We start from the raw sequence: 25,774 nt of genomic DNA, 5'->3' as shown, positions 1-25,774 counted from the left end.
TTTACTAGAAATATAAATTTACAGGCAATAAACAACTTTAAGATCTTTTAAAGTACTTATTTTTGTCCCATTTCTTTTAATGCCCCACAGTTGGACTCAAAAACAGTACAGTGGCTCAGAAGCTTCATACATTTGGCAACCACTGTGTTAGATGCAATTTTGATGATCACAATCATGACAGCCTGCAGTTTCTTGGCACATTGGTTCAACATGAAGTGTGATTGATTGGGGTACCACTGGAATGAAACAGGACATTGATGGTTTTACATTTAACGCTATCTGAACAGAAACTGCTACTACATCGGAGAGATTTTAAAGCCCTTGGTACTGATCCACCTTCAGACAACTCCACATCCCATATTTTGATAGTTTTCCTACGAGCACATGGTGGGGAACATTGATTGCTTCTTCAAAGAATGACTGGTACCAGTGCTTCCTTTGTTTTACATGTTCAAACATGTCTGGGATAAGGTTGGTTGGCAACTTGTTCATTAGCGTCATGTGGCAAACCACACTTTTGCTTTGTTGACCCATGTGGAGGAGGAGGCGGAGGAGGAAGGCGGAGGAGGGCACATCTCAAGAAGTGTATCCCAGACCTCTTTGAATTCTCTGTCATGATATTAAACAACCTTAGCTTTTCCCAGTAACAAATAATCTAAGTTATATTATACAAAGGGGGGGGGGGGGGGGGGATGCCTCTTACTTTTGATTTGGAATTACATTTTATGTTTACTGCTTGGATATATGCAGAGAGAAATAGCAATTTAGCTACTATTGACCTATACATGGTCACCTGTTACGTATCACAACTTAATTAGTACCACAAAAATTATTCACTAAAGAAACTGAGAGCAAGTAATATGCCTTTATAGTAAATATTACCAAGTACAATATTTTCTTTTAATCAGTGTAATTGCTGCATACCAGAGAAGGTGCATTCTTTCCATGCCGTAACAATACCAAATACTGAAAGTATATTACCTGATAGTTCTTGTTACCTGAAGATTCTGATCAATCATTTGAAACACAATGACTGGAGCAGCAGTGTGATAATAACCTTCTTGATCACCAACTTCTGGTAAAGCCCCACTGTTCCAGTCTGTTTTTTCTGTTTCCAACGTTTTTTGCATCCACTCAATATAGTTCTTTTGCATATTCTACAAACAGAAGGGGAGACAAAAATCTGTTATTTTTTAAAGACAGAGTACTCTGAATTTAGTTCATGGTTAAGAAACTCACACTTAAATATTTCTGTTGTAGATCTTCTACAATTGCATTGTTTAGGAGTGGTCCAACAGACTGAATATTTAGTTCTGGGTGCTGCATTAGTTCTGGACCAACATACGTATTCATTATCCATGAAAGTATGGAAACATACTCATTGCCTTCCAGGCCATTGCTGATCAACTCCTGCAGCTGCAAAAAGACAAAATACAGTTGTATCAAAACACACAAAATTGTAACACAGGAAAGTCCAATCCAAGCATACTAACTTTCTGCATTTTAGTATTCTAATGAAGACCAGTCTGAGGGCCAAAAAGTATCACAATGCAGATTTGTTTGAATACATAATGAGAACCGGCCCCAATCGAAAATCAAGCAGGAAAAGCAGTTACAGTTTCCAATTTCCACAGCACAATTTTTTGCTGTAGTATGTGTTAAGTATCTGTTATTTAGAATCAGAGCACAAGTTCACCTATTTTTTAGTCTGTTAAATAAAGTTTTAAGCATTGTGCATGGTTAGGAAGAATTACACTTTGACTTACACTTTTCTACTTACATGTCTAGACAGACATTTGTGATACATGTGAACATATGTATTCAAAATATCCCACTGTGGTGGAAAGCAAGGCACACACAATGTCTTTACAACTCTCAGGTCTTCCAGGATAAGCTGTCTTGTGAGCTGTGGGGGGAAAGAAATTAATTAGTGTGCACAGCAAATTGCAAACAACATTCATCGATATAGATGTCATCTGGAAGGATGAGGAGGAAAAATATTCTTCAGTTAAAGTCAAAGAAAGGAGAATAACAAAGCAACAAATATCTCCAAATAATATGACATTATATTGTGATTTGGCATAAACTTATTTTACCTAATTAGGACAGAAAATCAATGAAGCAGGAAGTGTTACAATGATTTTTTTTTCGTCATATGGCACAAGCATTTTCTTTCTGTATCATTTTGTGCTTCCAGAACAATAATTCAGTTTATTAATTTAATTCCACTTTGCATAATACTGAAAGTGGTACTGCAAAGGTTAATTCATTTAACGCACAATATTTAACCAAAAAATTTGAAGAGGTTCCACAGTAAATTAGGTATAGCCAGGATGGAAATATAACACAAAGAAAGTGTATAAGTGAAAGGTAAGACAATCATAATATGATATTATTAACCCTTTTCTTCTATATGTTCAAGTACACTAAACAAAACTGGCCACAAATTGATATTCGGGCAAGTATCAATGGAAAATTATTAACTTTGGTGGCCAATGGATGAATGTGTGACACTGCAGTGCAATTCCACCATGCAGCTAGCACGGATAGTAAACAGGGGACTTGTCGACACCAGGGCATAAAGTCTTTGCAAATTTCATTCGGAGTACTCAGTTGGACAGTAACTAAGACTTGCAAACAGGTGCCTGAACAATACATATAGATGTCAGTGTTTGACGGAGGAATTGAAGATGGGCTCAAACAAGACAGTTGGAGTAACGGGAGAATAGCTCAACATTTGAACAGGAGAAATGCCCCTATTCAACAATGTGGGCAGGAATGGATGGACCATGGCCGAATGCAGCATCAATAAGGAAGCAGTCGACCTACAGATATGATAATGTGAGGACAGAGCAATCAGAGGCACCATTCACCCAATGTGCAGCTGGTGCTCCAGTGATCACACGGAGCATTAGTAGGTGACTCTTCACAGAAAGGGGGTCAAGTTCACGGTGCCCTTTGAGCCGACCACCATTGACCTCTGTACACCAAGCCCATTTGTAGTGGTGTTGGCACATTTGGCCTGAAATATCGACTGGAGTAGAACTGCCTTCAGTGGTGAAGATGAATCCTGCTTTGAACTGAGCCTTGACGACTGTTGAAGATGTGTCTGGAGACACTCCAGACAGCAGTGGGATATCAACCTGAATTGGCCGCTGCATGGGCCGACAACCGGGAGTGATGGTCTCAGGAGCCATTTCATTTCATAGCAGGATGCCTTTCGTTGTCATCCGCAGCAGTCTGCAGCACAGTGGTATGTTACCGATATTCTAGGTGCCATTTTCTTGCCCTTCATGGCAAGCCATCCCGGACTTATATTTCGACAAGATAATGCCCACTTGCACATAGCAAGAGTTTGTACTGCTTGTCTTCATGATTGCCAAACCCTACCTTGGCCAGCAAGGTTATCGGATCTCCTCCCAATTGAGAACGTTTGGAGCATTATGGGCAGAGCCCTCCAACCAGCTTGGGATGTTGATGATTAACACACTAATTGGACACAATTTGGCATAATATCCCTCAGGATCCCTTGTGTTTATGCTCTGGTAGCTTCGGTTATTCGCAAATTGAGCTTCGCCAATGAAGTACCCAACTGAGAAATATGAATAATCTGGCCAAGGATTCACTACTACTCTTCGGTATCAAAAGGATGAACATGTCTTTACAGATAGGCACTACCACCAAACCTAGTCCACACAGACAGATTTACCATGCCATATCCTTACACACCCCCAATCCTCCCACTACCCCAAAAATTAACTACAAAAGACCACCTCCCTTGTCACCCCAATATCATCCTGGACTGGAACAACTGAAGCATATCCTTGTCAGGGCTTTGATATTCTCTCATCGTGTCCTGAAATGAGGAATACCCTAATCAAGATGAGCAACTAGCTCCCCTTTCATCAATATGGGAAATAATTAACCGTGGCCTCCAAAAGTTCCAATTTACAGTCACTTTAATTTAAGAAATTCATAAAACATCTTTATTATGACAGATTTGGAAAAATAATTTTTCCTTATTATGAACTGTGACAAAGTGCAGGATCTGTATATTGTAAACAAAAATAAAACAGTGTGCTCTCTCAGAGTAAGACTGCAATCAGAAGTAAATTATTCTGAAGCTTCAAAGGACAGTTCTATCTGCTCACAAAATATAAATAGGAAAGCTATTAGCAAGTACTGTTTGTACGTTCCATAAAAATGAGACAAACTGTCTTGGAAGAAGAATTTAATATTATGGTTTCATGTACAATTGACAATGAGGAAATTAGAGGTGGAATGCACACCACTGCACTACGTTACACAGTCGAAATTACATTTGTGTGAAATGGGATTATGTAATGTAAAGTGAAGGAAGATTAGGATTTAACATGCAATGACAACATTGTTTTAGAGACAAAGCACAAGTTCAGACTGAGAAAGGAAAGGAAAGGAAATTAGCTGTGTCCTTTTTTAAATAAACCATCCTGGAATTTGCATTGATTGATAAATGGAAACCACAAACAACCTAAATGTGGTTGGCTAGATGGGGATTTGAACTCAGTTCTACTGAATGCTTAGCTATTTTTTTCCTTCAAATGTTCAAATGTATGAAACTTCCTGGCAGATTAAAACTGTGTGCCGGACCGAGACTTGCACTCGGGACCTTTGCCTTTTGTGGGCAAGTGCTCTACCAACTGAGCTACCCAAGCACGACTCACGCCCCGTCCTCACAGCTTTACTTCTGGCAGTACCACGTCTCCTACTTTCCAAACTTAACAGAAGCTTTCCTGTGAACCTTGCAGAACTAGCACTCCTGAAAGAAAGGATATTACGGAGACATGGCTTAGCCACAGCCTGGGGGATGTTTCCAGAATGAGATTTTCACTCTGCAGTGGAGTGTGCACTGATATGAAAATTCCTGGCAGTTTGGAAGGTAGGAGACGAGGTACTGGCAGAAGTAAAGCTGTTAGGACGGGGCTTGAGTCGTGCTTGGGTAGCTCAGTTGGTAGAGCACTTGCCCGCGGAAGGCAAAGGTCCTGATTTTGAGTCTCGGTCCAGCACACAGTTTTAATCTGCCAGGAAGTTTCATATCAGTGCACACTCCGCTGCAGAGTGAAAATCCCATTCTGTTCAAATGTATGATAGTGCAAATTGCTTGCTACTTCAAACACATAACACAAACAATTCTTTCAGACCATTGTCTGGGTTATTAGGATAAAAATTTTGAAAATGCATTAATAACAGCCCCAACTCCAATTTGTGGTGATTTCATAACCACCGGAAATTTATCAGGTTATCATCTTTTGCAGAACACACCACCATCAAAATCTGCACTTTCATAAAATTAAACACACAACTAATCAATATGAACTCAAGAGTTCTTGTATTTTTATGCATGAATAAACTGGATTAACTTCATTTGAATGGAATACTTATCTACATGATATACTGACCTCTAGGTATCTCACTAGCCACATTTTATTGTCTTCTCTCTCATCAACTTGTGTACCTTCAATCCGCTGAGCTACAGATTTTTCAAGCACATCCAAAGCTTTCTCGCGCCATTTCTTTGGTCTACCTGGTGGTAAAAACCCACTCTGTTTTTGACGCTAAAAATGAGAAATTGGAAGGTGAATTGTGTGTGTTGCATGACCGGTGACTTAATTTCAAAACAACTATTTATGACAACCTGAAGAGCAAAACTATCCGCTTTCTCTTCCCTCTCGATAATGCGAAGAGCAGTTACAATAACTGTAGGCTCTTTCCTCACTGTATTAAGTGTGCGGCTCAAGATAAGGCGTATCTGCTTCTCCAAAAGATTGGACAGCTCTTCCACTTCCTGGAAATAAGCTTCTAACATGCTTTTATCTGCAGGGGCCTGATTAGGCAACTTGTGTAGTTCATAAAGAAGATCATCTCTAGAATTTTCTAGGTCACTCAAACTCTGGAACAAAAGTATACAAAATAAAGAAATGCACAAATAGACAAATTTTACTGTATAAAACAAAAATTCCCAACTAAATACGTGAAAGTAAATGTTGTATAAAAATACGTTACCTGATGTGTGTATAAAAGTTTTCCTTCATTTATCATCCACTGTTTAGTTCTCTCAACACTTTCACGCACTGTAAAAATGTGCTTAAGATTCTCCATGGCTGTCACATATTGAGAATGTCTCATATTCTCATCACAGACAACTTGTAATTGTGAATGTAGTTGAGGAACTGCTACAAACGAATCTTCGATCCATTTTAAGCTGGATAAAACATACAAAAGCATTAATATTTTGACTATTTTTGCAAAAGTGATCATTAGACTGAGAAGTATTTATGCAACACAAAACAATAACTTAAAAGATCTTTTGCACAGTGTAGATTTTGTTAGGTCCTGCATGCAAACTGACAAATAAGTCATACACTGAACAGGCAGAACATTATTACCACCCACTTAAGTGCCTTACTAAAAATGTAACATCTTGTGGCTAACACAGCAGCAATGAAGGGATGCAAGCAGTCAGCAATAAAATTGGTGTAATCAGCAGATTTCATTGCACTTACTGTAACAATTACCAATGTTACAGGAGGTCCAATTGAATAAACCTATAGTACAATATAGAACAAGTGTGTGTCACAAGAGGGGAAGCAGTCTTTTCAGTAACTACTTGGTTTAACAATCATGTAAGAAGGTTGTATATGCGGATGAGACCTGGAGACACGAAGGTTTCAGATTGATTACATGATGTTACTGCACAGATTTCAAAACCAGATTTTAAACTGCAAGACTTTTCCTGCAGCAAATGTGGACTCTGACCATTCATTGGTTATGAATTGCAGACTTAAACTGAAGAGACTGAAGAAAGTTTGGAAATTTATGAGACAGCGCTTGAATAAATTGAATGAACTAAAGGTTGAGAGCTTCAGAGGGAGCATTAGATAATACCTCACTGAAATGGAGGAAAGGAACACAATAGAAGATGAATGGGTAGCTTTCACAGGTGATATACTGAAGAAAGCAGAGGATCAAATATATAAAAATACATGGACCAAGATATAACCAACAAGATACTGAATTTAATTAACAAATGGACATAATAATTAAGAAATTCAGTGTATAAAGCATCCTTCTGTCACTGAGCAGTGTGTCAGCAGTGCGCAAATAGCAGCATTACTGCATTTACTATACAGTCTTGTATTTTAATAAACGTTTAAATTTTGTGTAGAATTGTTTGTGCTCTCTGTAGATTAGTTCAGACATTCTTTGCACAACAGTATATAGCATGGATAGGGACTGCGACTGCTGTGTTCGGACGCAGGCTGAGTTGGCATCCCTGCACTCCCAGCTTCAGGCAGTGTTGGCTTCGGTCACACAGCTTGAGGCTGTTGCCAATGGGCATCACTGTGGGGATCCAGACGGGGGTTTGTCGGGGACGGCCAGCTCCTCCCACGCACCCCCCACTGGACTACGGCTGTGGCTGCCTGGGATACTGCCCACAATGAGGCTGACCCCTCACCCGTGGTAGAGTGGGAGGTCGTCTCGACCTCGAGGTGTGGCAGGGGGCGAAAGACATTCCAGAGGGCTGAACGGATGGCCTCTTCAGTTTGTCTGACGAACCGGTTTCAGGCTCTGTCTTCGCCTGATACTGATCTTCGGCCAGACATGGCTGCTTGTCGTGTTCCAGAGGTTGCCTCTCAGTCTGCAAGATCCGGGCGGTCACAGAGGGTGGGTTTACTGGTAGTTGGGAGCTCCAACGTCAGGTGTGTAATATGGCCCCTTAGGGATATGGCTGCAAGGGACGGGAAGAAAACCAATGTGCAATGTGAAAACCAATGTGCACTCCATGCACCGAGGGAGCCATTCCAGATGTGGAAAGGGTCCTTCCGGATGCCATGAAGGGTACAGGGTGCACCCATCTGCAGGTGGTCGCTCATGTCGGCACCAATGATGTGTGTGTCTATGGATCAGAGGAAATCCTCTCTGGCTTCCGGCGGCTACCTGATTTGGTGAAGACTGCCAGTCTCGCTAGCGGGATGAAAGCAGAGCTCACCATCTGCAGCATCGTCGGCAGGACTGACTGCGGACCTTAGGCACAGAGCCGAGTGGAGGGTCTGAATCAGAGGCTGAGATGGTTCTTCGACCGTGTGGGCTGCAGATTCCTCGACTTGCGCCATAGGAAGGTGGGGTTTCGGGTTCTGCTGGATAGGTCAGGAGTCCACTACACACAGCAGGCGGCTACACAGGTAGCAGGGGCTGTGTGGTGTGGACTGGGCGGTTTATTTAGTTTAGATGGCCTCAGGCAAGTACAGAAAGGGCAACAGCCTCATAGGGTGCAGGGCAACATCAGGACATGCAGGGACCAAGCAGCAATCGGTATTGTAATTGTAAACTGTTGAAGCTGCGTTGGTAAAGTACCAGAACTTCAAGCGCTGATAGAAAGCACCGAAGCTGAAATCGTTGTAGGTACGGAAAGCTGGCTGAAGCCAGAGATAAATTCTGCTGAAATTTTTACGAAGGCACAGACGGTGTTTACAAAGGATAGATTGCATGCAACCGGTGGTGGCGTGTTCGTTGCTGTTAGTAGAAGTTTATCCTGTAGTGAAATAGAAGTGCATAGTTCCTGTGAATTATTATGGGTGGAGGTTATACTCAACAACATAGCTAGGTTAATAATTGGCTCCTTTCACCGCTCTCCTGCCTCAGCAGCAATAGTGGCAGAACAACTGAGAGAAAATATGGAATACATTTCACATAAATTTCCTCAGCATGTTATAGTCTTAGGTGGAGATTTCAATTTACCAGATATAGACTTGGACACTCAAATGTTTAGGATGGGTGGTAGGGACAGAGCATCGAGTGACATTATACTCAGTGGACTATCAGAAAATTACCTCAATCAATTAAACAGAGAACTGACTCGTGGAGATAACATCTTGGACCTACTGATAATAAACAGATCCGAACTTTTCGACTCTGTAAGTGCAGAACAGGGAATCAGTGATCGTAAGACTGTTGCAGCATCTCTGAATATGGATGTAAATAGGAATGTAAAAAAAGGGAGGAAGGTTTATCTGTTTAGCAAGAGTAAGAAATAGAAGGCAGGTTTCAGACTAACTAACAGATCAAAACGAAAATTTCTTTTCCAACACTGACCATGTTGAGTGTTTATGGAAAAAGTTCAAGGCAATCATAAAATGCGTTTTAGAGAGGTACGTGCTGAGTAAAACTGTGAGGGACGGGAAAAACCCACCATGGTTCAACAACAAAGTTAGGAAACTACTGTGAAAGCAAAGAAAGCTTCACTGCAAATTTGAACGCAGCCAAAACTTCTCAGACAAACAGAAGATAAACAATGTCAAAGTTAGTGTAAAGAGGGCTATGCGTGAAGCGTTCAGTGAATTCGAAAGTAAAATTCTATGTACCGACTTGACAGAAAATCCTAGAAAGTTCTGGTCTTACGTTAAATCAGTAAGTGGATCAAAACAGCATATCCAGACATTCTGGCATGATAATGGCATTGAAACAGAGGATGACACGCATAAAGCTGAAATACTGAACACCTTTTTCCAAAGCTGTTTCACAGAGGAAGACCGCACTGCAGTTCCTTCTCTAAATCCTCGCACAAATGAAAAAATGGCAGACATTGAAATAAGTGTCCAAGGAATAGAAAAGCAACTGAAATCACTCAACAGAGGAAAGTCCACTGGACCTGACGGGATACCAATTCGATTCTACACAGAGTACGCGAAAGAACTTGCCCCCCTTCTAACAGCCGTGTACCGCAAGTCTCTAGAGGAACGGAAGGTTCCAAATGATTGGAAAAGAGCACAGGTACTCCCAGTCTTCAAGAAGGGTCATCGAGCAGATGTGAAAAACTATAGGCCTATATCTCTGACATCGATCTGTTGTAGACTTTTTGAACATGTTTTTTGCTCGCGTATCATGTCATTTCTGGAAACCCAGAATCTACTCTGTAGGAATCAACATGGATTCTGGAAACAGCGATTGTGTAAGACCCAACTCACTTTATTTGTTCATGAGACCCAGAAAATATTAGATACAGGCTCTCAGGTAGACGCCATTTTCCCTGACTTCCGGAAGGCGTTCGATACAGTTCCACACTGTCGCCTGATAAAGTAAGAGCCTACAGAATATCAGACCAGCTGTGTGGCTGGATTGAAGAGTTTTTAGCAAACAGAACACAGCATGTTGTTCTCAATGGAGAGACATGTACAGTCTTTCAGGTGGCCTCTGGCGTGCCACAGGGGAGTGTTATGGGACCATTGCTTTTCACAATATATATAAATGACCTAGTAGATGGTGTCGGAAGTTCCATGTGGCTTTTCGCGAATGATTCTGTAGTATACAGAGAAGTTGCAGCATTAGAAAATTGCAGCGAAATACAGGAAGATTTGCAGCGGATAGACACTTGGTGCAGGGCATGGCAACTGACCCGTAACATAGACAAATGTAATGTATGCGAATACATAGAAAGAAGGATCCTTTATTGTATGATTATATGATAGCGGAACAAACATTGGTAGCAATTACTTCTGTAAAGTATCTGGTAGTATGTGTGCGGAACGATTTGAAGTGGAATGATCATATAAAATTAATTGTTGGTAAGGTGGATGCCAAGTTGAGATTCATTGGTAGAGTCCTTAGAAAATGTAGTCCACCAACGAAGGAGGTAGCTTACGAAACACTTGTTCGACCTATACTTGAGTATTGCTCATCAGCGTGGGATCTGTACCAGGTCGGATTGAGAGAGGAGATACAGAAGATCCAAAGAAGAGCGGCACGTTTCGTCACAGGGTTATTTGGTAAGCGTGGTAGCATTACAGAGATGTTTAGCAAACTCAAGTGGCAGACTCTGCAAGAGAGGCACTTTGCTCTCGCAGTGTAGCTTGCTATCCAGGTTTTGAGAGGGTGTGTTTCTGGATGAGGTATCGAATATATTGCTTCACCCTACTTATACCTCCCAAGGAGATCATGAATGTAAAATTAGAGAGATTCGAGCATGCACGGAGGCTTTCCAGCAGTCGTCCTTCCCGCGAACCATAAGCGACTGGAACAGGAAAGGGAGGTAATGACAGTGGCACGTAAAGTGCCCTCCGCCACACACCGTTGGGTGGCTTGCGGAGTGTAGATGTAGATGTAGAAAAGGATTATAAATGTGCCTAAAAAATGAGACTGACAGAAAGTTCAAAATGACAAAGTTCCTGGCTAGAAGAGAAATGCAAACTGTAGACGCATGCGTAACTGCAGGCAAGATAATTGATGCTTCAAGGAAAATTAGAGAGACCTTTGGATAAAAGGGGAGTATCTGTATGAACATCAAGAGCTCAGAAGGTAAGCCAGTATTAAGAAAAGAAGGGAAAGCTGAAATGTGGAAGGAATATATAGAAGGTCTATAAAAAGGAAATGAACTTTAAAGCACAGGAAGAAGATGAAGGTAAGTTGAAACACAGCCCCTGGAGTAGATGATATTTCCTCAAAATTATTAAGATGCTTGGGAGAGCTATATATGACAACTATCCCATGTTGTGTGCAAGATATATGAGACAGGTGAAATACCGTCAAGGCTCCAAGAAGAATGAAATAATTTCAATTCCACAAAAGGCAGGTGCATTACTAATGAACCATCAATTTAAGAAATCATGGTTGCAAAATACCAACATCAATTATTGACAGAAAAATGAAAAAATAGGTAGAAGCGAACCTCAGAAAAGATCAGTTTGGGTTCCAGAACAATGTAAGAACACACGTGGCAATACTGACCCTACGACTTGTCTTGGATGATAGGTTTAAAAAAAGATAAACCTTCATTTATACCATTTGTGGGTTTAGAGAAAGCTTTCGACACTGATAACTGAAATGCACTTTTGAAATTACGAATATAGCAGAGATAAAATACAGTGAAGAAAAAGTTACTAACAACTTGTAAAGACTCTGGGCTGCAGTTACAAGATTTAAAGGGCATGAAAGGTTTTTTGTTTTGGTTAAGGGCACAAAAACAACTAGGGTCATATGCACCCATGACAAAACCATAGAACATAATGACAAAAAAAGGAGTTGAAAACAACTACATGTCAAGTCCAATCGATGGAAGGAAAGACAGCTAAAAAACAGGGACTTGGAGAAAGGTCCATAAAATACACCATAGAGCAACAGAGGTCCTGATCTAAAGATTAAATGTCCTTCACCATATCGCTACGGTGGATAGAAAGTAAAACGCGGTCGACAGCCCGCACATCATTCGCTAAAATAGCCGATAACTCAGATGGCAAACATAAAAGAGAATGTAAGTGGTTAAAAAAGGGCATTCGGCATTCCGTCAGGAAAGGTCAAACCGTCTACGGTTGAGGGCAATGAGCACAAAGTGGTGGGGGAGCACCATTTAACAAATGGTGAGGGCTAAAAATACACAACCTACCTAAAATGATCTGCTCGTGGTGATCGGGCTAAGAGGGGGTTGTCCAAGCTGCTGGGAGAGGCTTAATTCTCTGGAGCTTGTTCCCATGAAGGGAGGACAAGTGGTGATGTCAAAGTGACACCACCTGCTGACAGACAGCAACACAGAGACCATAGGAGGGAATGGAAGAACTAGTGGACCAAGGTACGAGGACTGCAGCAGTGTCAGCGACCTCATTTCCCATCAGACCGACATGACCAGGAACCCACATAAACATCACAATGGCTACATCGTGAGTGAACAAGTGATAGCTTTCCTGAACCCACTGCACTAATGGATGGACGGTGTACACCACACAGAGGCTCTGAAGGGTACTTAAAAAGAGTCTGAGCAGCTGACAATTGAAAAGCTTCTGTTGCCAGATGTACTGCGAGGCCTGACACAGGGTAAAGGGCTCTGCTGTAAATACTGAGCAATGTTCCAGAAACCGATACCAAACATCATTGGTGCCAATGATGAAGGCACATCCGACACCACTGTCTGCCCGAGGGCCATCAGTGTTCACAAAGCTACTACGTGAAGTTCTGTGTGAAGGTAGTGAAACTTACAGTGATAGAGCGAGGCTGGAGTAGTGTCCCCAGGAAGCAAATCAAGGCCAAGATGAACAGGGTCACCACATGAAGCCAAGGTGGTGAAGAGTTCACATTCATCGAGAAATGGCAGGTAGCATGAGGTTAAGTTGCCAGAGCATGAGCCGAAAGCGAACTCCAGGTGGTCAGAGAAGAGGAACACATCCCATACCGGCAATCAAAGGAGTCATCGAAGGAGGTGGTACAGGATGGGTGGCCAGGCATGGCAGACAAACAGCACGCGTATCTGTTGACTAGAAAATCACGGCAATATGACAGCAGTAGTTCGGCAGCTTCTGCATACAGACACTCAACCAGGCTAGTGTAAAAGGTGCCAGTGGCCAAACAGATGCCACGATGGTGGATAGTATTGAGATGGTGTAAGAGGGACGGACTTGCAGATGCATAAACAAAACACCCATATTCTAGTTTTGAACAGGCAGTGGACAAGGGTGATCTGACCCACTCCCCAGGAAGTACTGCCGACGACATGTGGGACACTGAGGAATCAAGTACAGCAGGCAGCACCCAGGTAAGACATGGGACGACCACGAAAGTTTCCTATCGAGTATGAGCCCCAGGAATTTCATATTTTCAGCAAACTGAAGAGCAACAGGCCCAAGATGTAAAGACGGTGGAAGAAATCAACTGCGCCACTAGGGCGGAAGAAACCAACTGCGCTGCCAGAAATTCATACAAACAGTTTTGTCAGCGGAGAAGCAAAAGCCATTGTCAATGCTCCATGTGTAGAGATGATCGAGATACTGGTGAAGATGCCACTCCAGGACACTAGTCCATGGAGAACTGCAAAAGACCACAAAATCGTCTTCAAAAAAGGAGATGCCCGGTGGGAGACAGGCCATAATAGGGTTAGTGGCGATAGCGAAGAGGACGATGCTCGGGATGGAGCCCTGAGGCACACCGTTTTCCTGTATAAAGGTGTCCGAGAAGGCAGAACCCACACGTACCTTGAAAACTCTGTCTTTTAAAAATTCCTGAAGGAAATGGGGCATGCGGCCATGGAAGTCCCGTGTGTAGAGTGTACAGAGGATACCAGTCCTGCAGCAGGTGCTGTAGGTTTTCTCCAAATTGAAAAAAACGGCCATAGTCAGGTTATTCTGCAGAAAACCATTCATGACATGTGTTGACAAAGTAAGAGATGGTCAACTGCACTGTGCAGTGGTTAATAAATTGCGAGATTTGAACCACCATACCAGCCGGGCATGTATCGTACACTCCATCACCTTGCAAACACAGCTGCTGAGAGAAATTGTGTGATAACTAGAAGGATGGTGTTTGTCCTTACTGGGCTCAGGTATGGGTATGACAGTTGCTTCACACCAGCATCAGTAAAACATGCCCTCTGCCAAAATGCTATCACACGTATGAAAGAGAAAGTGCTTACCCGCAAGAGAAAGGTTCTGCAACATCTGAATGTGAACAGCGTCCAGCCCTGGGTCGGAGGATCAGGATGAAGTAAGAGTATGAGCTAGTTCCCTAATAGTAAAGGTGGCATTGTAGCACTCACGATTCTGAGAAGAGAAGGGTATCACCCAAGCCTCCTCCACTCATTTCCGATGGGGGAAGGTGGGGTGATAGTGGGTGGAGCTTGAAATCTCCACAAAATAGTGGCCGCAGTGTTGGAGATAGCAATGGCATCCACTATGACATCATCTGCTACTGTCAGGCCGGAAATTGGGGAATGGACCTAGGCCACAGAGAGTCATAGGAGGTTGGCCCACACAACGGAAGAGGGAGTGGCACTGTTAAAAGAACTAGTAAAGAAAATCCAGCTAGCATTTTATGCTATCCCGAGGAACAAAATGAGACTGTGTAAGCAACTGTTTATAATGAATGCAATTTGTCATCTTAGGATACGTTTAAAAATGTGGAGAGCAAGTCTCTGCACGCAAATTGCGTCACCATATGCCTCAGTCCACCAACAGATCGGGACACGGCATGGTAAAGTGGAAGTGTGAGGAATGGAACATTCTGTGGCGGTAAGGATAATGTTTTTAAGATATTCTACGTGGTCATCACAACTGGGAAGGGAGCCACTTTTGGTGATGGAGAACCCGCCTACAATCTCTAACGGCTGAAGTGATCTCTGCAGTCCACCACGGTTCCATCTTCTGACAAGTGGATTGACAGGAAGAGGGGATGGTTTGGCTGGCTGCCAAAAGAATGGCTGCCATTGTATGCTGAACAGCCGCATCGATACTGCCTTGCAATCAGGAGCAGGACAACAGCAGAGGTTAACCCATCCCTGTCAGTATTACGGAGAACCCATCTGGGCATGCGTCCAGAGGAGTAATGCTGCTTAAGGGACAGGAAGATTGGAAAGTGGCCACTATCACTCAGGTCATTGTGGACCTTCCAGTGGATAGATGGTAGAAGACCAGGACTGGAAAAGGACAGATCAATGTCTGAATAAGTTGTGTGTGCTAAACTGAAGTGTGTGGGGGCACCAGAGTCCAAGAGGCAAGCATCAAGCTGTGCCAGTGAAGTTTCAATGTCCTTACCACAGCCAGTGATCATTGTAACACCCCACACACGGTTATGGGCATTGAAGTAATCCAGGACTAGGAAAGGTGGGAGGAGCTGAGAGAGTAATGCAGACAGTACATCCTGGAATAAAATGTCATCGGGAGGGAGATGAACATTACAGTGTGTAAACTTTTAGATGGCAGACCTCTCCCTAGTCCTGAATCGGTAGAAATCGGTAAACGTCGGGAGGCTTCGGTAGGCACGCAGTTTCGACTGCTGCCAACATTACGTAGCTGACTGTGTTGTACAAGGTAGTCATTGTCGTCTGCTTCGTTATTGTTTTGTGCTGTACTGTACTGTGTGTTTTTATTGTACAGTTGTGCTAAACATTATCAAAATGAGTGAAGAATGAATGGTTCAAATTGTTCTGAGCACTATGGGACTTAACATCTATGGTCATCAGTCCCCTAGAACTTAGAACTACTTAAACCTAACTAACCTAAGGACAGCACACAACACCCAGTCATCATGAGGCAGAGAAAATCCCTGACCCCACCGGGAATCGAACCCGGGAACCCGGGCACGGGAAGCGACAACGCTACCGCACGACCACAAGCTGCGGACCCTACCGGTAGGCCTACGGTTAGAAGGAAACCAGCAATATGTAGCGATGGTCGCAAAATTATATTGGGTGTGATCGAATGCTACGAAAGGGAAAGGGAGCAGAAAAAATTTCTTCACCCCATTTACAAATCTTCAGTGAGAGCTGCTACATACACAGGACAAAGCATGCGTAGCATTGGAAGATTCAAACAGTTTACCAAGAATCGTCCTGGCGTATCACCACAAACGCGAGTTTTACTTCCAAGCCTTTCGTCTGCTTTCGTGTAAGCATGACGCGCAATTTGTAGTGCCAGCACTGCAACTGGTAGGCGTGCCTTGTCCCCTCCTCAACGGCTCCTCTCCCCTCGCCAGCCAATGCTTGCTTCCTCCTCTCCCCGCACTCCCCTCACAACTCTGCCGTCTTACAGTTAACACACTGTACAGATTGTAAAATCCAGATGTGCCCTCCCCAAAACAGCCACAGCCTCCAGAGATGTATCAAGAGGCACAATGCTACTGTATAGAGTGTCCAGCACATTTGTACAGACTCCACCCGATACCATCTCATAGTTGGCACGATTATTAAAATAACCTCAGCAAACACGAAGGGCAGGGGTCCAAGCTACTGGAAACCACATTTTCTGGATGGCAATACAGGATGCAGCATAAGTGCTTAAAAGCTGTCGTAGCTCAGCCCGGTGGAGGAAAAATCCATTACAATTCCACTGGAGGATCACACTCTCTGAATACTGTGGGGACATGAAGTGACCAGGGTGGAGGGGGCATGGGAGGGGTGAGGGGGTGAGGTTATAGCCCCGGGTTACATGCTGCAACCAGTTGGTCATGAGGTTTCTACAGCACACTGCCATAGCAGATCTGGTGTCTCAGGGGTCACTGGGATCTCCACCTGGGGCACAGGAATACATGCAGAGTCTGGTGGTGTGGGGGCCACTGTAATTTCCTTTGTCTTAGACGAGTTCTTTTTGTCCTTCTTCTCCTTATGAGGACTGGAAAGGTTTCCTCAATTGGTTTCAGGGACAGTGGAAGAACAAGAAGTCCAACAGCTGGCATCTGACTGTGGACAAGCTGGAACCATGGAAGGAAGAGTCCCAAAGGACCTCTTCCTAGCTGGAGAAGCCAGAGGAGGATGAAGCACCTCAAACTGGGGAATGGGGAGCAGTGTCCCCAGCAGGTGGGGCGCCAATACTCTTGAAGGGGGCATGGTGAGGCACCAGAAGGGCCCCCAACCACCTGGGCAGGCAGGTGGCTCTGAGGGCCCACTGTAAGAAGCGCAACAGAAGAAGGCACCGTCGAGAGAGAAGGCAATGACATTGCAACCGTAGTGTACGATTGAGTCATTTGTACAGGATTAAGACATTCATACTTTTTTTGGCCTCTCGATATGTGAGCTTGTCCAGGATCATCTACATCTGGATTTTCTTCTCACACTTTAAAATGGAGCCACCTGGTGAGCAGGGACAGTCGTGCTCACTACAGTTTTACAGATGGGGGGGGGGGGGGGGGGCACAAGGAACGTTTGAGTGCAGCCGATGCCCACCATCCCTGCAGACAGGGTTAGTGGTTCAATGGGAGTATGTGTCTAAACTTCATACACCTGAAGCATCTCATAGGAGGAGGAACATAGGGTTTCAGATCACACCCTATACCATCACCTTGACCTTCTCAAGCAATGTATCACCCTCACAAGCGAAGATGAAGGTCACGGTAGCAACTCCGTTTTCCCTTGGTCCCCTAAGTTCACCTGTAGCTCATCATCAGATTGCAAAAGACGATCATGGTGAAAGATGATGCCCTGCACCTTACGAGACTTGTCGAGAGTGACTGTCACACGAATGTTACCCAACTTTGCCTGTGACTGAGCAGGAGATGATGTTTTAATCAGGAGGGAATCACTCTTCATCTTAGAGATGGCTGCATTCCCCTGTATTTGTCTTCAATGTATTCCACAAAAAATAAAAGTTTTGTATCAATCCTGATACAAACCAAGTATTGAGGAGAGGATTTTGCTCTTTGTAGTCTAGTCCTGGATTCCTCCCGTCCCGCATTCCTCCCACAGCGTGGCTAAAGAAGGGAACGCATTGGGATTGTACTTCGTTGCATCATAAAAGGCCTTTATATTCGAAGAGACTGCTGGGGCCATGTGACCACCAGCAGGACAAAGTTTAAGTCGCTTCATGTGCGAAGTATCTGCCATGGTGCCACCCACTCTGGACAGGGGCTCTCCCCATGGGCATCACCCAGCCATAGCAATGGCTACCTGGCCATTCTCCCATTCCCTGGAGTCCCCATGTCCCAGTCATGAGGGGTACATACTCCATGGCATACGTAGGAACTGTGCAGTGCAGGCACCTATAGTGTAAACCCTGCATGGTCAGGGGACTACCATTGTGCAGGTATTTGATGACCTCGGTGGAGCCTACACCAAAATGGGCCACCTTCCCTGCATCACACATACTTATGTAAAATTTGGAAAGCTGGCAGGTCAAACTCAAGAATGGGGACCATATAATTGTTAATGGAAGGTGAAGACAGCACCACGGAGGAAACTAGAAATCAAGACCAAAAGTGTGAATGATTCCCAGGCAGGGTCTGCACCAAATGGACCATCCAATGGAAACAGAGGAGATAAGAGAGAGCTGAAGTGTAGGTTGGCAGCACAGAAAGGTGAAGTAGTGCTGCAAAGGCTGGGGCTCCTTGGTAGCCAAGCACGTACTCACCAGAGTAGTGAGCCCCTTAGGAGGTTTGTTGTAATTACAAACAATACTATTTTCAGACTGTACCTGGTTTGTAACAACAAAATCCATAAATAAGAGTATCATGACACTGCTGTTAACACACCTAGATTTTAAACAACTGTTGACATGAGGTTTGAGGAACTACATCAGTTAATATTCTTAGAGATCATTTTTGTGCAATGAATACTTCAGATCACAGAAAGGAATTGCCCTAGAGTATTATTCTATGTAACATTAGTGAACGGAAATGTACAAATTAAGCTAACAATTTGGAGATTTTATAACCAAAAGCAGCAATCACACATAAAGCAAATATTGTCAGACTTAACAATTTTATATTATCTGTGAGAAGTGACTTCCAATTTAAGTTCATATTAATATGCATGTCCAAGAATTCTGAACAATATTTTCCACATATTTCCTATACCCCATGATATATTGTTATTAATGGTGTTATATTCTGTCCTGTAGAGAAATGAATGAAATGTCTTTCTAACTACTGCTACTGGCAATTTGCTGATTTTGGAGAACAATCTCTCATACCCTCTGTTGGTTACCACTACATGGCTTGATGCAATATTTGCAACATAAGCAAGGAGAACTATTTCAGCCATCTCAGTATGCCATTTATAGACAACATGCACAGGAGTGGACTTAAAATATCAAAGGAGAAGCCCAAAAACTTAACTGAATTTTTAAAACTTAAATAGTTATCCTCACACAAAGTTCAGATAAATTATAAATGCAATAGGAATGACTCATATTAACACACATCATTTTATCTATTTCAGCGTTTTTAGAAGATTTAACACCACTGAAGATTTGTGCAGATGATCGACTTTTGAACAGTCACACCGCAACATGTTGCAGAGTGTCATTTGACAAGTTACTCAAATAGACCTCAACTTACATTAAGTCACCTCCCAACGTCAAGGCGATGTTTTGAATAGCTTGCTTTAATTGTTTCCTGAAACTTTTCTTATTGCTTGCCCTAAACCTCCTCATTTCTATAGATTAAAAAGGTGTTCTTTCTGGGTTGGACACAATGTGTTTCAATGGTTTTTACGGGAATGGTGTAGCTCCTTCAAATGCTGAGCCCTATGATTACTGGAATTGATTTAGCACTAAAGTAGCAGATTAAACAGTGATGGCACTTCTTAAGGTGTACCTGCACGAGCAATTGTTTTTGTAAGTAGTACTGCTATCTTTGGTGTTGTGATGGGGTGATATAGTACTCTGAAAGTTTTGAAGCGGAGCACACTTTTTCTCTGGCAGAAGGTTTGTCTTGGTTTAATGTCAACAATGGCGAAGTGCTACTGGTCATGCACCAAGTTAGAGTGCAGAAAGTTGTCGTTGAGGTTATGTAAAGAGCAGCCATGCAAGCTGTGTCGTACATAAATAGTATGAAGAATTTGCTAAAGAATATAATTAAAAGCTGAAAGTGTTTTGTCATATCATATGGTAAAAGTATGTTTGAGTAATTCTGTTTATTCACAGAAAGGTGCACAGAACTATTTAATGGGGGCTATAGACAAAATGGTATTGTAGTTATTGATTAGTGACTTTGTTATTGGAATATATTGTAATTTTCCATTTTTATTTTGTAATTAAGAATTAATATTTGCAAAATGAAAGAGACATGTGATTGTATTAGGCACATGATCAAATTATTTAGTAACAAAGTTCGTTACCTCAGTAAAGCTACCAAATTCGAGTCAGACAGTTACAAAAAAAGCATTGAACTACCATGACCAGGACATTATTTTCTTTACATGTTTTCCTCCATGACTTGAGCTTTGGGTAATGTCTTTGGTCTGTGTGTTATCTTATTCATGATTGATGTGAAATAAGTTGCAATATGGAGGTGAACAGAGATTTGTGTCATTCTGGCCTTGGCATAATATATACATTTCGCCACCTACAGATCTTTTCCTACTTTATTCCAGAACAATTGGATATTTATTAGTCCATACCAAGTAACTCGAAAAACAATTAACATATGCTTTGGTGAGGTGCTGGCTGTACGCTTACTTCCTGTTGATTACCTGAAAATCAAATCCCACACTGTATGAACTTCGGGCACTTTAAACATTGTATCTACTTTGTGATGCATTGATCAGAATACACACTGAGTCTCAAAAATCGTGCTTTGAAAAAATCCAGTCACAGTCATTGCTCAGACACCCACGAGCAACAGGGAAGCACTATTTTGGGTCTAATTAGTGATGAATTATTGATTCTCAACAGTGTAGCTGATTTTATATTTGGTAAAGCATGTGGAAACTATACCAAGAAGTATTTACAAGTAAAGGACATGCAGATGTGTAGGAAGGAAATTAGTAGAAGTTGTTCTACCAAGATTGGTAGGATGGTACAGTACTTAGTACTGGGTGGAGCAACACTGCAGATGTGTGAGAACATGTACTGGAAACTGTAAGTACTGCCACTAAGGAACTGGAACTGCTGCTCGACTTATGCTATGTAGCAAGCAAGGTGCCAATGTGTGACAATATAAGCTGTCAAGGAAAATAAGATTGTGACAACAGACACTGAGTGTTGTGGGAGACATGTAAGTTCACACACAGAGTGGAATACTTGCTAAGATAATTTGTAGATGCAGGTAGCTGTCTATCCATCAACACAGATTTTGTGACATGGCAGCATTTTGCAATTACCAACTCTCATAAAATTCAGACATCCATGTTAGTTGAGTGCAGTAGGTGTAGCTGATTTATAAAATTGTAGCTTAGTTTCAATGTCTGGTTGCCAGCAGTAGTGCTAATAAAACAAGTGACATGACAGATGATACAGAATATGAATGTGGTAGTGGATGCTTGAGTAGGCCTACTGACTTATTTCAAATGGTTTCTCAGCTGTTGGGTAGTACATGTTTAACTAGACACAGTTTTAATTAAAACTGCAAACAAATCATAAGCATATCAGTGACATGGGTTCCATGGCAGACAGCTTAGTCGCACTGGATAACCTGTAGCAGCCTTCTTTTTCAAGAAATACTGAGTTAGAGTGCCCAGTTTTCATGAGCTAATGTGTAAAGTCAACAGTAAATCTGTACTCTACTGTATCTTTAACTAGCTGAGGAAGTTCATTACCATTCATATTTAAAATTTGTAGAAGTTATTACTACATAAATAGAAAACTGAAGACTATTTGTAAAGAGCATTAACTGTAACATTCCAATTAAGCTATTATTAATACATGAAGACATACTTTTCCTTTATTGTTTGAATATCATTGAGAGCTGTTTGCAACTGGTTTAGCCCAACTTTCACACCATCAAGCTGGCTCTGCATGGCCGTCTTCAACATAGCTTCAACAGATGCTTTCTTTCTGCTTACCCGTCTCTTATACTGTTCAACCTTCAAAAGCAGAAATTTTATTACTAACTGAAAAAGTACTGGAATAATAAAGTTACAAGTTTCCAGTTTATAGTGAATATATTTGTTGAAAACACATTTAATGGACTTCATCTTAAAAGGTTATGAAATCAACACACAAAATTCCACTCCACCTTCAAAGCATTTCCCCAATTTATATACCTTTCAAAACTTTGGTAATTTATATAACCATTACTTTTGAATGTGTGGCTTTTATGCCAACCAAAGGAAATTAAAACAGTGCAGTTACTTTTTACAGCTTTCCACTGTTACCAGTGTTTCTAAACCACTAAAGACAACAATAAGAACAACTAGTCTTTGAATAATCTTTAAGCTCCATCCACTGTGTTTATCCTCCATATTTTAAACTGTTTCATGTTAAACAATGCTACTTCCCTGGAATTATGATATTGATTTTCTCGCAGGGTGAATTAATTAGACACGAAAAGCCAAGTTTGTATCCTACAGTTCAAATTCACACAGAACTTATTTTCCTCCAAATGTCCTCATTTTTTCGATGTTCTCAAATCTTATGGAAGAACCGTGTCTAGTTTACCCTGTTTAAATATGATTGGGGGGGGGGGGGCTAAATAGTTTGTTATACAACACAGAACTGTAGCAGACTACAGACACACTTCAAGAAAACTAACAGTAAAGCTAGGAACTCCATGGTTTTCTTTTGAAGACAAAGTAAAAGAAAGAAAAGTTGATATATTTGAGTGAAATTCTGTGTAATAAGATAAAGAATAACCTAATGTGAAAGCCATATACACACAAAATTATGATGCACATAAGAAATAGCTTACAATGTGTGTGTGTGTGTGTGTGTGTGTGTGTGTGTGTGTGTGTGTTTTGCATACATGTATATCACAAGGAATGCTATCTAATAATACTGAAAAGGAAGCTCTTCTTTGTAGTAGTTTTAGTGATAGATGTTTTGCAGTTTTACCTTTTCCAACTGGTCAGGTCGTTGTAACATGTTAATTACATGTTTTGCTGCTGTGGCTCTTGCTTCCGCTTTTAACTGTTCAACATCCATGTCTGTAATACACGATTACCTATGCAACAGAAAACAATGTCACATATAAGTTACCTGTTACAGTGAGTATCACACTGAGGCTGGCAAAAACAGTCTCATAAATTCAGACAACCAGTATTAATGTTAGTATTAATAATTTATTCATCCAAGGATTATTTTAAATTACAGATGATGGTGATTATGGATTTAAAGGGACTTAATATCTTTGTTATCAGTTCCTCGTCGCCACAAGAAATTTACATAATACTATGGGGAACAAGAGAAGAGGAGCTGACAGCTTCAGGGTTTGTGGCATCATCATCGTCGTAAGCTGTTGTGGAAAGCCCATGTTCAGGATCTTGTTCAGAAACTAAATGCCGCTTTATTTACCATTAGAACAGTATCTGAAATAAGTGACATTTCAACACGAAAAGTAGTATACTTCGCATATTTTCATACGCTTATGTCATATGGTATTATTTTTTGGGGTAATTCTTCTGATTCAAAAAGGGTATTTTTGGCTCAAAAACGGGCTGTTCGAGCTATGTATGGTGTAAGTTCGAAAACCTCTTGTCGACCCCTATTCAATAGTCTGGGAATTTTGACATTGCCCTCACAGTATGTATTTTCTTTAATGTCGTTTGTTGTTAGCAATATTGGCTTATTCCCAAGAGTTAGCAGCTTTCACTCAGTTAATACTAGGCAGAAATCAAATCTGCATGTGGAATGCACTTCCTTGACTCTTGTGCAGAAAGGAGTGCAGTATTCTGCTGCATCCATTTTCAATAAGCTACCACAAGAACTCAAAAATCTTAGCAGTAGCCCAAACACTTTTAAGTCTAAACTGAAGAGTTTCCTCATGGCTCACTCCTTCTATTCTGTCGAGGAGCTCCTGGAAGAGCTAAAAAATTAAGCAAATTCCAGTGTTACATTCTTGATTTTCTTTATTTAAACTAACGACTTGTCGCCTGAATATGTTTCTTATATTTCATTTTATCTGTTTCTACAATCGTGTTATAATTTCATGTATTGACTCGTTCCATGACCATGGAGACTTCTCCTAAATGTGGTCCCACGGAACAATAAATAAATAAATAAATAAATAATATGCGTGACACGATGTTAAGTCAGACGGATAGAAGTGAGGGAAAACCTAAGCAGCTACAAACTGTAACCTGTCACTGAAGGATACTCCAAAAAGGGTCATCATAGCCAGTACTACTAAAATGGGGTGTGAAAATGAGGGCAGTATGGGCTATATAGTCAATTAGCTTAAACTATTACATTAATAAAATACATGCATGAAACATTTAAAAATGTTGGCAGTGCAGAGGTAAAAAGTATTGGAGACCACATGGTGCAGCACAAGTTACCCCTTACACATTCACTCCTCACATGCAAAATATTGAGATGCATTAAATCGATACATCTATACAAAAACAAGTCATTGATTGACTTTGTTAGCAAAATTTTCAAAAATTTCTTGACCAATTTGATTCAGATTTTTGCACGATACTCTAATAAATGTTCAGACGGACATACACCACATACTCCTTTAACATATGTGGTATATAAATATATATGTAGTGTGGTGTCACCGCCAGACACCACACTTGCTAGGTGGTAGCCTTTAAATCAGCCGCGGTCCGTTAGTATACGTCGGACCCGCGTGTCGCCACTGTCAGTGATAGCAGACCGAGCGCCACCACACGGCAGGTCTAGAGAGACGTCCTGGCACTCGCCCCAGTTGTACAGCCGACGTTCATAGCAATGGTTCACTGACAAATACGCTCTCATTTGCCGAGACGATAGTTAGCATAGCCTTCAGCTACATTTGCTACGACCTAGCAAGGCGCCGTATTCAATTGATAATTAATATTATGAAGCATGTACTGTAACGAGAGATGTTCTACAATTGTGGATTAAAGTTAAGTATTCTACCAGTTACCTCCTGTTTTGCTAGTCTTATTTCTCTGACCTGTTCCAGACCTAACACCAGTCAGCGTGTAATTAAACGCGTGCATTTCGGCCTCCTCTAGAAAAACAGTGTTGGCTCTTCTGCCAACACTACATGTAGCATATAAAACGGAAAGATCTCTAACAAAAATCTTGAAAAGTTCTTGACCGATTCACTTCACGTATATATAATATATAGAAGATACATTGTAAGCAAAAAATCTTGAAAAGTGCTTGACCAATTTACTTAATTTTTTTACAAGATTTTATAATGAAAATGCATTCTGACATAGATTATGTAATTTTTCAATAACAATTTGCAGGTTTTCTGCTACAACCAACTGCGAGAAAGAAAACACAGTGATGTGAAAATGTTCAGTTTTGTAAACTTTTTCAGAGTCAATTTTAACTGATACCAGGGCATTTAAACCAGCAGTCAACTGGTTTTTCTCAGATACATTCTTCTTCTTCTTTTTCATATACATTTAAAAAAATTGCATGCACAACAATGTGCTGTAGTATTTTCTCCCTCAATG

The 25,774-nt window shown here is 41.6% G+C and overlaps 1 protein-coding gene across 1 annotated transcript in view; it reads right to left on the bottom strand.

The window, feature by feature from the left end:
- The window catches only part of LOC124555717 (exocyst complex component 3), a 52,166-nt gene that overhangs the window by 10,901 nt on the left and 15,491 nt on the right, over positions 1–25,774 (bottom strand). Inside the window, exons 2-9 of the mRNA XM_047129725.1 lie at positions 23,214–23,322; positions 22,098–22,246; positions 6,043–6,241; positions 5,675–5,929; positions 5,439–5,594; positions 1,781–1,906; positions 1,240–1,416; positions 982–1,157 (exon numbers count right to left, since the gene is read on the bottom strand). Of these exons, the coding sequence (XP_046985681.1) occupies positions 982–1,157; positions 1,240–1,416; positions 1,781–1,906; positions 5,439–5,594; positions 5,675–5,929; positions 6,043–6,241; positions 22,098–22,246; positions 23,214–23,303 (1,328 nt within the window). The 5' untranslated portion in view covers positions 23,304–23,322. The remainder of the gene's footprint in view (positions 1–981; positions 1,158–1,239; positions 1,417–1,780; positions 1,907–5,438; positions 5,595–5,674; positions 5,930–6,042; positions 6,242–22,097; positions 22,247–23,213; positions 23,323–25,774) is intronic.

This window comes from Schistocerca americana, chromosome X, assembly GCF_021461395.2.
Source record: "Schistocerca americana isolate TAMUIC-IGC-003095 chromosome X, iqSchAmer2.1, whole genome shotgun sequence".
In the NCBI taxonomy this organism is placed as follows: Eukaryota; Metazoa; Arthropoda; class Insecta; order Orthoptera; family Acrididae; genus Schistocerca; species Schistocerca americana.
The sequence above is the reverse complement of the archived record's forward strand: the minus strand, read 5'-3'. Positions and strand labels throughout refer to the sequence as shown.